At 36.7% G+C, this 17,136-nt stretch overlaps 1 protein-coding gene across 12 annotated transcripts in view; it reads left to right on the forward strand.

Moving 5' to 3' along the window:
- The window catches only part of ADK (adenosine kinase), a 499,862-nt gene that overhangs the window by 51,334 nt on the left and 431,392 nt on the right, over positions 1 to 17,136 (forward strand). For 6 of the 12 annotated variants that reach the window (XR_014249407.1, XM_082408790.1, XM_082408793.1 and 3 more), the window contains exon 3: positions 16,426 to 16,482. The exons of the other annotated variants lie outside the window; for them this stretch is intronic. Coding sequence is in view for 5 of the 6 variants with exons in the window: in XM_082408790.1 (XP_082264916.1) it covers positions 16,426 to 16,482 (57 nt within the window). In the remaining variant the exon portion in view is untranslated. The remainder of the gene's footprint in view (positions 1 to 16,425; positions 16,483 to 17,136) is intronic. 12 annotated transcript variants of the gene reach the window in all.

Genomic DNA, 17,136 nt, shown 5'->3' on the forward strand with positions numbered 1-17,136 from the left:
GTCTGTTCTTATTTAAGGGTAAGACATTAAAAAAGCTTATTCTGTTTATTTGCAAAGGAATAAGAAAAAGTCTGGAAGGATATGTTCTAAACTCCAGTGGTCATGGGAGGGTGGGTTGGCTAGGGTGGGTACTTTTATTTCAATATTCTATACAATTTAATATTTTTGTAACAATCCTTAATTGCTTTTATGAGCTTTTTTTTCTTAAAGCTTTAATGAAGTTATCTGTTGCTGTGTAATAATAGTTACCTATTGCTATGTAATACATAACCACAAAACTTGGCAGCTTAAAGTAACAAACATTTAGTCTTTCACACAGTTTCTGAGGGTCAGGAATTTGAGAGTGTAGCATCGCTTGGTGGTTCTGGCTTAGGGTCTCTGATGAAGTTGTAGTCAGTCTGTTTGCCAGGGTGGCAATAATTTCAAGGCTCAACTGTGGCTTCCAAGCTCGTTGATACTGTTGGCTGGCCTCAGTTTCTTAAGCGCTGTTGGAGTGAGGGCCTCAGTCCCTCACTTCATAAATCTCAGAGTGTCCTAAAAATGTGGCAGCTGTTTACCCTATTGTGAGTGACTTGAGAGAGAGTAATAGTGTAATTTTCCCTAGATGGAAGCTGCAGTCTTTTTTATAACCTATTCTTGGAAGTAACATGTCATCATTTTTGCCATATGCTTGTTATTGGTCATACAAACCAAACCTGGTATAATGTGGGAGGGCACTACACATGGATTTGAAAAATAGGAGGCAGGGATCCTTGGGGGCCAGAAGGCAGGCTATGATAGTCAGCCTCCAAGATGGCTCCTGATGATCCCCTCTTCCTGGCATTCTCTTGAGTAGTTCCCTCCCACATTGCACCATGGCTGATCTGTGTAACCAGTGGCATATGGCAGAAGTGATGGTATCCTACTTCAGAGATTATGTTGTAAAAGACTGTGTCTTCCATTGTGGCTGCTCTCTTCTTTCTCTCTCTCGGACATTCAGACACCTTGTGAGAGGCTCAAATGACTGGAGGTAGAGGCCTCAGGCCTATAGCTAGTGAGGAACTGAGAGTTGCCAACAACCATGTAAGTGAGCTGAGAAGTAGATTCTCCATTCTCTGTTGAGCCCTGAGATGATTGCAGCTCTGGCTGACAGCTTGACTGCAACCACGTGAGAGACCTTGAGCCAGAAAAACTCAGCTAAGCTACTCCTGGATTCCTGACCCTCAGAAACTGTGTGGGATAATGACTGTTGTTTTAACCTTCCAGGTTTTGGGTGAATTTGTTACATAGCCAAAGAGCACTAATAAATAAAGCCAAAAATTTTTTTTTCAAACACACACACACACACACACCCATACCCCACATTCAAAACCTCATTGGCAGGTTGGTATATGTGGGTTTGAAACCGCTAGGTGGCGTTTCAGGGGGCTCCGAGGAGCTCCGGTTCTTTATGTCTCAGTGCAAAAAGAATTCAGTGAGAGGCAAAATGATAGATAAGAAGTGAGTTATTAGAGTAGGGCACTTGTGAGGCTTTCAAGTGGGCAGGTGAGAAGGTGCTGTGCCCCGAGAACATAGTGGGCTACAGTTTTATAATCAAAGAAAAAGTGGGAGGGGGAGAAGACCACCTTCTTCCTCATTCTTGAGTAGACATCACACTTCCATCATCAGTTCCTTCTCTGTGTCGGGCGGGGGAGTTTTCTTGTCCCTGCATGGTCAAACCGGGACTGTCATGGCACTATGGAAAAATTATTCCGTGTCTCAGTACAATGAGGGTCTTTCACTTTGAAATGTCACCTTTCCATAAATTATTGTTTTTTATGTGTGCAGAGAGCATGTCCAAGGGGTCATTAACTTACTGAGCTCACTGAGCAGGATGTGGGTCTCATGCCACCATTGTTTTATTGTTTGGGGGCATGTCTCATGCTTCTGTTGCATGGTTTTGTTGCTAAGCAAGCCAGCTTGGTTTTGTGGTTAAGCAAACCTTCTTTCTTGAGTGATCAATAACTTATAGGGGTCTCCCATACTTTTTTCTTTACTTACAGTCCTCTAGTAGGATTAACTATTTAATTACCTACTTCGTCCCTTTACTCTGTCCCTATCAGGTTGGACTTGTTGACTGATGGGACTTCATTGTGGCTTGGTTATGCTAAAAACCTAGTTTGGGGGACTGGGGTGTGACCCTTAATGTTAGTATCTGGAAGTCTAAAGAGTCTGTTCAGTTTCTTTACAGAAAAGTCTTCCATTTTCCTTTCTGAAGGTTTAAGCTTGGCTTTTTTATTCTGAGTTGGCCAGGGAAAGGGGGCTAGAGGTACCATAATTAAGTAGGCAGTTTCACCTGTCCCTCTCTACTCCCCCTGGTTTGCCTGTTGTTCCTTAGTTCCGAGGTGCTTCTCTTTGGTTTCTTGAGGGAATAAACCTCTAATTTATCTCTAATTTACTTTAGGAATTGTAAGTTGTGATGGTGAGATGGTAGTCCATTTCCTGACTTGTAGCTCCATGCCTTATCTGTATCCTCTGAGATTTAGAGTTTCTGCAGGTGGACTAGTCTTGCTTATCATAAGTAGCCTCTTTCAGTTGCAAATGAGATTTTAGTTTCTTTAGCGCTGCTGAGTTCCTCAGCTGCTTTCCTTTTTCTGAAAATTTGTGGAAACCTTTTGACCATTAACGCTTAATTACATTAGTATTCTTTTTGATCCTGTAGGTGTTTGCCTTTTTTTGTGCCTTTATTATCATTTTAACAGTCTTGGAAGGAAGAGTAGATAATCTTTCTGCCATATATAAGTGGAAGTCCAAGGAGTGTGAGTGTGTGTATTTCACTATTATTATATGTACTATAGCAGGAAATGTATAACCATGGACTCATAGGATTTTTGAGACAAATTGGAATTTGGAGATAATTTAGTCCTCTTTATTCATTTTACAACAGAGGAACAGGCTCAGCAAAGTTAGATGTTTTGCCCTTGATTACAGTTAGCAGTGCAAGCCTGAGATGGAATCTGTATCTCCTGACCCTATTTGTTCCTTTTTCTACCATGCCACACTAACTACCTTTATTTTTTAAACAGATGATTAAATTATTAACAATTTAAACCTATTGTACAAACTAAGAATTAATAACGACGTGCCAGATTTTGGGGATTCAAAATGGGTAAGCCTGGTTTCTATGTCAGAGCAATCTCTGGATAAATAAAAATGATTTTCTTACTTTCCTTTAGTTCATATCTTTTGTTGATTACTGGCCTCATCTTTTGTTTTAACTATTTAACAATTTGTGTAATTTATGTGATGATCTTAACTTACGATTTGTCCAGACAAGCAGTGTTTTGAATAAAAGAGAGGTTTTTTTCCCTTTAATTTACAATTTCCTTTGACTTTCTTGGCTCTCATTACTCTCTTCTGCTTTCTAATTTCTTACTTGAGAGGAAGCTCAATATTTTTTTTTTGTACTAGGTTTATAATTAAATATCCATAGTATAAGCCTTGCATGCAGCGTTTATAAACATTGCTGGGGAGAGAGGCAATTAAGGAAAGTACCTTAGTAAATCTTTTCTATAGACAGTAAGCTCTTGGTGCAAAGGAACTGCACTATGCTTTTTTCTTACATGACCCTTAGCATGGTGCTGGATACATGTTAGGCACTTGGTAAATAGCATTTGACTGAAAAACATTTTTTTATGAAAGGCCTTTTTAAAGTGGAATTTTAAGTGTTCAGTGTTAAAAGTTAATGAGAGAATTGATATTTTCTTCACATACATTTTTGTGAAGATATATTTTTCACATGCTATGTTTGTCAAGCTTTTCAGAGCAGTTTTTTAAAGAACAAGAACCATCATATTCTAATGGTCTTTGCACACTGGACTGGTATACAACAAAGGGTTGAATCTAAAGAAGGGCCATGGAGAATCCATCTGAAAAACTTTCAAGAGTAAGGAGGAAAATAAGAGTATAATAATTTTTAACAATTATTATCTGACAATAAAGCATTTATTCAATATGTATTAGGTACGTTTTTATATGGTATTAGTTTAGTCCTCATGACAACTTTATGAGGTGTAGTTATCCTTGTGAAAAATAACAGAGCTTAAGACATTTGTTCATACCAAAAAATGTATCAGTCATTGTGCAGTAATTTGAAATACATGCTTGTTTTAATTGTAAAACCTGTATTCTTTATTTTCTACTATCTTACTATGGAAGTATTAATTTGAAAGTGAAAAACTCAATTATACATCCAGATTTTTTGAGTGTAAATTAAGTAGATACATAAAGGCTCATAAACTTAATGAAATTCTATTTTCCTTTTAGTATAGATATAGTGTAGATGAGAAAAATGTGTGTAGTTTGCTCCAAAAATTGTTAACATTTAGTTTTAATTAGTGCATCAGAGTAGATTAATAATTTCTTTGTGAGAGATTGAAAGACTCAACAATTCTCTTTTTGACTGAACTTTCAAAACAATGCACTTCTTATGTTGGGAGGGTGGTATGTTGTCTACAATTGACCTGTTTCCAGAATAGAGCAAGCATTACCATGATTCAGAAATATCAACTAGATAATTATTTGATATTCAAAAATTAAATTTCTTCTAGAGTATGCTAGTCTTTATTTGAAGATTGTAAAGCTGGTTTTTCCCTTGAATAAGAAAAAATTAGGATCTGAGAAAAGCAGAATTAAGTTAGTTAGTTTTGATGTATCCAATTTGCCAAAATATTGCAACTGAAAATAAGTAGGACACTTGTGGTAGGAAGTAGGCTATTGAGAATAATCTTTTCCAGCATATTGAAGAGACAACAGTGGGTGTGAGGGGAGGAGGAAATATGGAACATATAAATACTTCCAGATGAGTATTGGTGTAATTATGGGGAATAAAGGAAAGGAATGTATTAATAGGGATGGAAAACAGAGGGAAGGAGTATGTAAGACAGATTTGCCTTAATTTTTCCTGACACCAGATAAATACCACAGAAGTAAGAGGAATGAGAGAATTAATGAAATGGTAATTGGGAAATAAAAATCATCATTAGAAATAAAAATACTCAGTTTTAAGAAGGGAAGCTAGAGTAGTTCACGAAATGTGTTTCTCTCACAGACATAAATCCTTAATAATATAATGATATGAACCTTAGGTAAATCTTGATTAATGTAAGCATGCATGAAAGATATTACTTAATGTTTACTCCAAAAATACTCAAAGTAATAATAGTTGGTCATAAATTTCAACACTGATTATTCAATGCCAAAAATTTGCAGGTGAATTATTTGTATAAGTTATGATGAATTACTTTGATAAATTATGTATATTAGGTTTGAAGGTGAAACAATATTTGGAGTGTCAAGTGAGACTCCTTATATACAGTTAAAAGGTATCATTGTTTTGTTTAAAACTAATTGTGAGATGCTCTGACACTTTTGTAGTTAAGTCTCGATATAGCTACTTTGCAATATTTTCTTCTACAAGTTATAACATTATGCTTTGTGTATTTAGGTCCTTAATTGATCCTGAATTGATTTTTGTATATGATGTGAGGTAGGGATCTAGTTTTTAAAAAGGTTTTCCTTTGAGGGAATCAGCTATTATATTACTATATTGTGAATAGGCCAACTTCTACCCACTGATCTGCAATGCCAATTTTTATTTATCTATAGTTTGGTTTCTGGCTTCTTAATTTTTTTTTTCCCCCCTTCTGGTCTGTTTGTCTCTCCTTGAACTAATATAGCCCTATTTTTATTTTGTTACTAAAGCTTTACACTAAGTCTTGATGTCTGATAGGGCAAGTCCCTCCACTTCATTTTTATTCAAGAATTTTCTTAGTTGTTCTTGGCTCTTTTCTTTTGTCCACAGATTTTAGAATAAGCTTGTCAGGTTCTACAAAAATTCTTTCTGGGATTTTGTTTGGAATTGCATTACCTTTATAGATGAATTTGGGAAAAATGAGATCTTTAACATATGAGTTTTTCTATCTATACATGTATTTCTCCATTTAGTTTATGTATTCTTTTATATATTTCAGTAACACATAGGCTCTAAGTACATTAAATACAGGGTTGCAAAATGAATAGTTTTTTTTTAGACTTACACATCTTACGGAGTGATCATTGCTAAATTTGTTAGCTTCAAAAATTATAAAAATAAATGATTCTTGGAAAAAATTCAAACCATGTAGAAGCGATTAAAAGTAAAAATGAAATCTGGGGTAACTTACTGTCTCTGCAGCAGCGGTCCACTAGTACTTTCTGCAGTGCTGGAAATGTTGTATATCTGTGTTTTCCAATATGGTAACCAGTAGTCACATTTAGCTTTGAATGTTTGAAGTGTGGTTAGTGCAACTGATGTGTTTTTTTTTTGGGCTGCACTGCAAGGCCTGTGGGATCTTAGTTCCCCGACCAGGGATCAAACCCGTGCCCCCTGTAGTGGAAGCACAGAGTCTTAACCACTGGACCGCCAGGGAAGTCTGACCACTGATGTATTGAATTTTTAAATTTTATTTTATTTTAATTAATTTAAATTCAAATAGTAATGTGGTTAGTGGTTATAGTATTAGACACTGTAGCTTAGGTCTTATTGCAAAATTTCGTTTTCTTCCTAAGTGTACATTTTTGTTAGGTTTATTCTAGGTATTTTTAAAATATAGTTGTTGCTATTGTGAGTAGAATTTTTTTCAATAACTTTTTTAGGTTATTCGTGGTATTTGGAAAGGCTACTGAATTTTGAATATTTCCTTTAACTTAGTTACCTTTGCCCTTCATTAAAAGAAAGATGGTCTTCGGCTATTTTGATTTTTTTTTAATGAATTCTAGATTCTTAGAATTTGAAATAAACTGGTATTGAAATTTGAATTTGAAATAAACTCTGAATCTTTATATTATTTCATATTAAGTAATTGGTTTTGAGTTGTTCTGGAGCTTCTTCAAATAAGACCTAAATTATGGATGCTGAATGAACACAGACTCATTTATGAAGACTTCGTTTTGCCCCAGATATTATAAGACAGTATTCCTTGTGGCTTCTCTGATTTTCAGACCTGACTTTTTTTTTTAAACAACCTTGGTCTGTCTTTTTTTTTTTTTTTTTTAATATTTATTTATTTATTTGGCTGCATTGGGTCATTAGTTGTGGCATTTGGGACCTTTAGTTGCGACATGTGGGATCTAGTTCCCGAACCAGGGATCGAACGCAGACCCCCTGCATTGGGAGCGCAGAGTCTTAGCCACTGGACCACCAGGGAAGTACCTCCAGACCTGACTTTGAATATTGAGGAAAATGGTATTCCTGAGGATTACCTAAGCATGGATTCATTTTTACCAGTTCATTTGAGCTCAGTATACATTTTTTGGAGCACCTGCTTTGTGGTCAGCATTTTTCCAAATACTGGGACTACAGTGTTAAATAAGTTTCTTGCCTTTAAGCAGCTAGTAGTGTAATTGAGGAGATAAATGTAGAAAGAAATTGATTCATATACTGTGGCATTATAGAATACAGGTTAAGATTGTGCTCTGGAGTGACTTGTAGTTGTGTGACTTTGGTTATATTTCTTAATCTGTGGAAGCTCAGTTTCCTTGTGAATAAAATAGGAATATTATAGTAGGAATATTAAAATAAGAATATTATAATGTGAGGATTGAATGAGATAATTTATGTATTTGCCATATGCTAGCTAATATTGTTGGCTACTAGAGAGCTTGGAATGTCTCACATCTCTTTTACAGACAATGGAGACAACTTGAGGGGGGTTAATAAGCAGGCGGATGACATGGTCAGATTCACGTTTAGAATTCTATAAATCACTGTGTCTGCAGTAGGTCAGGGAATTTGAAGAGATAAATTAGAGGAGGCTGTAGTGATAGACGTGTTGAGAGATGGTGACCTAATCATTACAGTTAGGAGAGAATGGGAGAAAGTTCAATAATACTTCAGTGTTATAAAGGTAAGACTTGATGATTGATTTAATGAAAAGGGCAAAGGAGTCAGGGATTACATTCCAATGTTTAGTTTTGGTGAATGACTAGATGTTGTTATTTATAACTGAGTTAGGGAGTATGGGAGGGGGAGGACCTGTTAGAGGGGATGGAGAGATTGAGTTGTTTTGTTCATGCATGAGATGAATGTGTGATATCTAAGTGGATATATTTAGGAGAGAGTTTGATTTATGTTTCTGGTGGGTAGAGGATTCATGGTGGGAGAGACGTGTAATAAACATTATATTTAATTGTAATTTGACATAATGCCGTTCAATAAATGTTAGCTATTGTTACCATTATCATCATCATCATCATCACCACCACTGCTGCCACCATTATTATATAGGTAGTGTTTAAAGCAACCAATAGATAAGCCTTTCTAGAGGAAGGGCATAAAGTAAAAGGAGAAGTGGGGTGAAGATAGAACATTTAATGGATGGGTAGATGAAGAAGTATGGTAGGAGATGGAGAAGAAATGGTGAGCTTGTAGCAGGAGAACTAAGATAAGGTCTCACAAAGAATAGTGACTTTGTATGACAGAGTGGTTAATAATATCAGATGTAACAGATTGTTAACATAAAGCCTACAGGAGTCCACTGGATTTGACAGTAGGATGTCAGTGGTGACCTCAGCTAAGTAAATCACAGTGGAGTGACATGTAGGGACAGAATCCAGATTAAAATGTACTTAGAAATATATAGGAAGTGTGATACAAAGTGGGCTAGTTTTGTTCAGGTGGCCCAAGAGCCAAGTGGTGACATCTTACAAGTACCAAATTTTAAAAATTTCCTTTAATGAAAATATGTGGCTGGTTGTTATGAATAATTATCAACGATTTTTTTAAAATACAAAGAGTATAGTTCTATGTGTTTAGGTTTAAATCTAGCTTAATTATTATTTCCTCCAGCTTTCTCTAATTGAGTTTTAATCCTCATCTAGTTTTTTAATGAGAATTTAAAATATTATTTTCATAAACCTTATAACTTATTGTGGTTATTTGCATTCTAACCCCATGGCTTACTTTAAAAAAAAAAAATTAATTAATTAACTTTTGGCTGCCTTGGGACTTTGTTGCTGCCCAAGGGCTTTCTTTAGTTGCGGTGAGCGGGGGGCTACTCTTCGTTGCGGTGTGCGGGCTTCTCATTGCGGTGGCTTCTCTTGTTGCGGAGCATGGGCTCTAGGTGCACAGGCTTCACTAATTGTGGCTCGCAGGCTCTAGAGCACAGGCTCAGTAGTTGTGGTGCACAGGCTTAGTTGCTCCGTGGCATGTGGGATATTCCTGGACCAGGGCTTGAACCCATGTCCCCTGCATTGGCAGGCGGATTCTTAACCAGCGTGCCATGAGGGAAGCCCCCCCATTGTTTACTCTTAATCTGTTTCTTTATAAGCCTCTTAAATTTCAGCTTCAGTGAAAGCTGAAAGATTAGTGGATTAACACTTTTGATCTCCTTTTTCTTCCTTTCTAATGTTTTTTTTTGTATTTTTTAAAATTGAAGTATAGTTGATTTACAATGTTGTGTTAATTACTGTTGTACAGTAAAGTGGTTCAGTTATACATATATATACCTTCCTTTTTTAATATTCTTTTCCATTATGGTTTATCGCAGGATATTGAATATAGTTCTCTGTGCTTTCTAATATGGTTTTTTTTTTTTTTTTTAATTTGCTTTTTTTTTTTGGCCGCACCACGCACTTTGCGGGATCTTAGTTCCCTGACCACGGATTGAACCTGGACCCCAGGCAGTGGAAGCACAGAGTCCTAACCACTGGACTGCCAGGGAATTCCCTCTAGTATGTTTTTTAAAAAAAATATTTATTTATTTTGGCTGCACTGGGTCTTAGTTGCACCATGCGGGATCTTCGTTGCGGCATGCGGGATCTTTAGTTGTGGCATGTGAACTTCTTAGTTGCACCATGCAACCTCTTAGTTGTAGCATGCATGCAGGATCTAGTTCCCCGATCAGGGATCAAACTGGGACCCCTGCATTGGGAGTGTGGAGTCTTACCCACTGGACCACCAGGGAAGTCCCTCTAATATGTTTGAATCAACTTTTATTTTACAATTGCAAGAGCCATTTAAACGTTACGTTGTTTAAAATCTCACTATATCCACACTATCTGTATGACTGATTCTGTCAACTTTATAAAACTTGACAGGAACCATTAGGGTTCTTTGGTTTATATGGTAATATTTGTAGATTTCTATAATTTTACTCATTTAATTCTCAGAGGGCAATCTTAGTTGCAAGTATTTATGGAATATTTTATTATCATCCTGCTATATAGCAAGTCTTAGCTTGACATTACTATCTGTGACATTGGTAGGGCATTTCATTTATGACTGGGCTGTTTCTGGACTTCACAGTCTCTTGAAGGACCTTTCTGAGCCTGAAATTCTAAGTTATGCTAATCTTCAGGGAAAGAACACATTTGAATAAATAGTGTCTGTTTCAGTCTTACAAAAGGCTCCAACTTTGTTTTATTACTGTTAGTTGTATACTACTGTTGTTCTAGCGTATCTCAATAGTTATCTATAATGTATTAATACATTCTATTTATGTGTTCTGATATTTAATTATAAACCTAAATAACAATACCATTTTCCCATTGCCCATGGTAGGAATGCCATTATTGGATTTTATTCTTTTTTTTGCTTCAAGAGTGTCTTCCTTAAATAGCTCAGACAGGATTGAGGGAAGTATTTCTCCTTCTCCTCTCCCCTCCTCCTGTGTCCCCTCTCCCCCTCCTTTTCCCTCCCTTCCCACTTCCCTTCTTCCTACTTACTTGTCACCTGTTGCTGTCAATATTTATATAATAAAGTATTTAAATTAAATTTATTTAAATTTTTTTGTGCAAGAAAAGTTGTCATGTAATCTTTGGAGGCTTACAGGTTCATTGGTTGAAAAGTTTAAGTGGAAACTGTATCCGGATGAGTATCATAACCACATTCTAAAATGTTGTATGTAATTTTTTTTTTTTTTTTTTTTAAATATAGTGTCTGGACTGGGTCCTATCTGTAGACATTCAGATTTAATTGCTGTGGGGTGCGGCTCAGTCATCGGTACGTTGTTTTTTTTTTTTTTTTTTTTTTAATTAATTAATTAATTTATTTATTTTTGGCTGTGTTGGGTCTTCGTTTCTGTGCCAGGGCTCTCTCTAGTTGCGGCGAGCGGGGGCCACTCTTCATCGCGGTGCGTGGACCTCTCACTATCGCGGCCTCTCTTGTTGCGGAGCACAGGCTCCAGACGCGCAGGCTCAGTAATTGTGGCTCACGGGCCCAGTTGCTCTGCGGCATGTGGGATCCTCCCAGACCAGGGCTCGAACCCGTGTCCCCTGCATTGGCAGGCGGACTCTCAACCACTGCACCACCAGGGAAGCCCTGTAATTGTTTTTAATATATTTTTTCTAATTTCAAAATAATATACTTATTATGTACATTTTAAAAACACACAAAAATAAAAATCATATGCAATGATATATAATATTTTGATATATATGTTTCCAACTCTTTTTGGGAGTATATTGCAATCTTTTTCTTTTTTTAAAAAAAATTATTCATTCATTCATTTATTCATTCATTCTGGCTGCGCTGGGTCTTAGTTGCGGCATGCGGGATTTTTTTTTTTTATAAATTTGTTTATTTTATTTATTTATTTTTGGCTGCGTTGGGTCTTCGTTGCTGCTCATGGGCTTTCTCTAGTTTCAGTGAGTGGAGGCTCCTCTTCGTCGGTGCGCGGGCTTCTCATTGCAGTGGCTTCTCTTGCTTCGGAGCACGGGCTCTAGGCTGCGGGCTTCAGTAGTTGTTGCACACAGGCTCAGTAGTTGTGGTGCACAGGCTTAGTTGCTCTGCGGCATGTGGGATCTTCCCGGACCAGGGATCGAGCCCGTGTCCCCTGCATTGGCAGTGGATTCTTAACCACTGCGCCACGAGGGAAGTTCCAGGATTTTTTTTTTTTAGTTGTGGCATGCGGACTTCTTACTTGTGGCATGCGAACTCTTAGTTGCAGCATGTGTGCAGGATCTAGTTTCCCGACCAGGGATCAAACCTGGGCCCCCTGCACTGGGAGCATGGAGTCTTACCCACTGGACCACTAGGGAAGTCCCTCTCCTTTTTTTTTTAAAAAACAATATTGAACCATTTCCCCATGGTTGAACTGTGATTTACTGATGCAGTTGGGTACTTTTTGGATGGTGTAATAGTTTACAGTTTTACTTTTCCATAAATTATGCTCTAGTTGACATCCTTGTATACAACTGTCTGATGTTTCCTTAATGGAAATTTGTAGTTGTGCAGTTGTTTCAGAACAAGTGAAACACTTTAACGACCCCCCCAATCTATTTTTGAGCTAATTTAATTATTCATTTGGTAGAGGTGGAGGCATTCCAAGAAAGGGGGAGGGGTGAGCATTTATACCTGTTAAATAATGTGCTGGGCCCTTTTCAAGTATTATCTTTTTTTTTTTTTTTTTTTAGAATTTGTTTATTTTATTTATTTTTGGCTGTGTTGGGTCTTCGTTGCTGCCCGGGGACTTTTTCTCTAGTTGTGGCGAGTGGGGGCTACTCTTCGTTGTGGTGCGTGGGCTTCTCATTGGAGTGGCTTCTCTTGTTGCGGAGCACAGGCTCTAGGGGCGCAGGCTTCAGTAGTTGTGGCACATGGGCTCAGTAGTTGTGGCACATGGACTTAGTTGCTCCGCGGCATGTGGGATCTTCCCAGACCCGGGATCGAACCCGTGTCCCCTGCATTGGCAGGCGGATTCTTAACCACTGCACTGCCACCAGGGAAGCCCCCTGAAGTATTATCTTTTTTGATCCACATAGCAACCCTGTCACATAGGTAGTTTTATCCTCTTTAGAGAAATTAAATGGCTTGTCTACTTAATGGCAGAATCAGGACAATGACACAGGTCTTAGACTTTCAGTCTAATGTAGTTTCATTGACTCAGAGGCTCTCTTTGTGGAGACTAGAGGCAGGGTAAAGAAGGCCCTTCCCTGTGCTCTCTCCTGCTTCCTCATTTTCTGCTGATTGGTGTGTATTTCTTTTCCCTCTGGTAAATTCAGGTAGAAAAAAGGTTGAGAACTACCACTATACCATTTTGCTGTCTCTGGCTTTTTTAGGGACTATGTTCATGTTTGAATCAAGAAATGGATATAAAAGCAGAACATCTGTTTAATCACGTTTTTAGGAAACAAAACCCAACTGAAAAATAGTCTGTGCTTTGTATTATTCTGGAAAAGACATAGTAGAAAGTTGAAGTATAGCGCTCTACTTTCTACTTCCTACTAAGTTGAATTTTCCCTTTGACGTTTAGTAATTTAAAACTGAATATTCAGAGAATAAGTTAAATGTAATAGATTCAAAAGGCTGTGTATCTTTTTTTTCTGCCAACAGCAGTTAGGTTGGCAGAACAGCATACATTAAATGAAAATAAGAACTACATATAATTATAGCCCCACATTTAAACAAACATTTAACAAACATTAACATTAAATGTTTCAGTGAGAAATAGCTCCATTTCATTAGTAAGAATTATGGACCTGATGGTATATTTACTTTTACATTTATAATTCTAATTTATATCTTGCCTATTTCCAAAATAAATTTGAGGCAGTCCTTTTAGTATATAACTGTGTCCTCAAACCTAGCAGTTTGGCTGATTCTGGGTAGTATATGTATAGGTCAGGTTCTTAAGAAGAAGGGTGCAAGAGTCAAGGAAGAGATAAGCAAGATAAAATTGATAAAAAGCAGCAAAGATGAAGAAAAGTAAAGGTTACTGAGATCTGATGGAAAATTCCCTGGTTTGGGCAGGGGAATATCAGATCAGAGAAAGAAATACTATGGGAAGACTGAACATTTTGAAGTTTGGGGTTAGAGAACTAATTTGCCTGGAGGATAGTGCAAAATGGATCTTGCAAATTTATTGTTGAGGACCTGAAGATGTACTCTGTGAATCTGGAGAGTAGAATTTCCCTTTGGGTGATTTGATCACAATTAGGCTATCCTAGTCTGCTTCTTGCCTATACTATGGATCTTTTTTACGGGCCATCTTAACTATTCCCTTCAGATTCTTGTCCTCAGACTTTAAAAGGGAAGGTTGTTCATGGGGAAGGAGCAAAGAAGAGATGAAATGGGAGAGGAAGAGAAAGTTGGGCAACAGATAAAAGCTGTCCAGGGCTTCCCTGGTGGCGCAGTGGTTGAGAATCTGCCTGCTAATGCAGGGGACACGGGTTCGAGCCCTGGTCTGGGAAGATCCCACATGCCACGGAGTGGCTGGGCCCGTGAGCCACAACTACTGAGCCTGCGCGTCTGGAGCCTGTGCCCCGCAACGGGAGGGGCCGCGATAGTGAAAGGCCCGCGCACCGCGATGAAGAGCGGTCCCCGCACCGCGATGAAGAGTGGCCCCCGCTTGCCGCAACTGGAGAAAGCCCTCGCACGAACCGAAGACCCAACACAGCCAAAAATAAATAAATAAAGTAGCTATAGAACGCAGCTTTCTTTAAAAAAAAAAAAAAAAAAAAAAGCTGTCCATTTTTTGACCCTCTTATGAAGGAGACTTATTACTCCCTCTTTTATTATAATAAACATTATACATTGTACTTAACTTTATTGTAATACTTATCATACTGTGAGCAGTTACTTTTATTCTGATTTGTCTACTAAATTGTGAGGTCCTTAAGGGCAAGAAATGTTTGTTCTTTCTCTTTTACTAGCCAGCTAGAGAAAGAAGGAAAGTAACATTGATTGAGTTCCTATTTTATATGTACCAAGCACTTTGCTAAGACATAGATATCATCAAATCCACTGTTTGCAAACTTTTTAACTTCCATAAAAATATTTTGATGAACAAGTACTTCCTCACTCATTAAGTTAATATTTATGATTTTTATATTGTAACATTAAATAAAACTGATAAATCACTCTTAGTGGATGCTAAATACCATTGTGGTTTGATATCTACCATTATTCATTTATAAAAAGACACAAACAGGCTCTTTTTAAACATTTAAAAAATTTATATTCCTTTCTCTGTTTAAATTTGTATCTCTATTACACTTTTCCCCACCAGATTTTATCCTTATGTGGTGTATTTTTATGCATGGATTATGTTTTGCATGTAATATACTATGCATACATTATGAAGGCAATATATTTTTATGCATGAAAGCCTTTCGTGCATATTGATCACACTATTGTATATCTCTGCAACATATATATATGTGAAGTCAAGTTTAAAAAAATTTCCTAGTTTTTAAATTGTAATTAGCATATAGTTAGTAAAACAACATAAATGTATTAAAATGTTAAATCATTATTAAACAAGAAAATAAGAAGTTATTGGAAATGCATGTTTGAATGAGATGGGTGAAGCTGATCTTCAATGTTTTTCAATTAATTCAACCTTTTGTAGATAAATAATACTCAATGCTGCAATAAGACAATGGTCAACATCAATTTTATTTCCCCCTTTTTTCTTTAAGAGGTGTAAATTCTGAGCAATTTGTTTACATAATTAATTGAATGGTAATGCACAGTTTTGTTTCAGCAGTTGTCACTCAGTTATTTGAACTCTTCTGTCATCAAATGATTTATCATCAAAATTATTTTTACTTATCTATCAGCTGATAATTTAAGTCCTTCTTCAGTTTCGTTGAAAGCAAAGACTAGAAACCACCTGACTTGCCAGGGTCATTAGAGTCATTAGAGGCATGCAATTCCGGGAAGTATACCAAAAAAGGCTTTATTAAGTCTTCTTAATATAATTATATTAGGTAGTAATTATATCTGTTAGTGTTTTACTTATAGGTATTGTTCAGGAGGTATTGAGAAAAGCTAAGTATCGTTAACTTCAGTATACCTATGTCAAAAGGATATTTTTTTGATAAGATGTTTTTATCAGGTGCCTTAAACATGTTTTAACCAAAGCCATTTATTCAGTTTAAAGCCATTGTCTGTCTTGGAACCTTGTTGGCAAAACTGTTCTTTCATTGTCAAACCAATCAGATTTACTTTCATGATATAAGAAGTCTGACTTTATTTTTCAGTTCAAATAAATGATTTGATTTGTGTACCTGTGACAACCATGTTTGATATTTAATCCTTGGTAGATAAATGGAAGGCAGGGAGACTTGTTTTAAAAGTGTGTTGCTTGGAAGAACTGTCTTTCTTGTTCTTTTTAGAAACTCTGAGTTTTGCTTCACAGAACACTCCCTGAAAAGTAATGTATTCTTTGATGATGAACATGGGCTAGAAATGATGAACTTTTTAAATGAAAATTGTAACCAACTTCTGCCCCATTCTATAATATATCTGAAAATAGAACATCCTATCACAATTACTCATTTTTAATTTCTATCTTCATTCTTTACAGTAATAATGTATAGAACAGGAAGCCCTATAGTCAGTTTATAGTACTTTAAGTAAAGAAGGCTTTGCAGACAAAATATTATGAATCATTCCTTGTTTAATACTTCAGAGATTTTTATACCTAGGCAATGCAGTACGGTTTCAGTCAGGATGGACGAGAGGTATGCCATTCTTTTTATAAAGTGAGTAAAGACTTGTGGAAGGGGAGTCAAGTAAGGAGAATTTGGATGACCTCTCCGTTTGGACCTCTGATCCATTGTCAGGCAGATTAGTTTTAGGAAAGGAATGAATACAAGTGGAAATTGAAGACCTGTCCATTGTTGTTTATCTATTTCTGTGTACTCCTCAGAGAGTCTGTTTACCTTCAGTAGCATAAATATATGATATTGGAAGATCCCTGTTCTAATATTTATGGTAGCCTCTATTTTATAGCCAGGGAAACTTAGACTTAAAGAGGTGAAAGAATTGGCTGTGGTCATTAAGCTAGTAAATGGCTTAGTCAAGAACTCCAAAACTTACTTTTCCTCATGTGTCTCACTACCTAGTACATAGTCTGGTACACATAGATGTTTGCTATGTATTTAATAAAAGAATAACTTCATATTGTTTTGTGAACTATTAAATACTTAACATTGTAGTAGTCTCTTGAATTTTGAACTGCTGGGTGAAAGTAACATAGATGATTCACTACAGAAGAATATTGAAGATAACTCATATTTTTAAAGCATGATCAAGTTCATCTCCCTTTAGTTCTTGAGGTGGTGTCTGTGGAAGTAACTAATAGACCATCAGAGAACTTAGGCACTTTGGGAGACTTCCCTGGTGGTCCACTGGGT

The sequence above is a fragment of the Balaenoptera borealis genome (genome assembly GCF_965194805.1).
Source record: "Balaenoptera borealis genome assembly, chromosome: 10".
NCBI classification, from domain to species: Eukaryota; Metazoa; Chordata; class Mammalia; order Artiodactyla; family Balaenopteridae; genus Balaenoptera; species Balaenoptera borealis.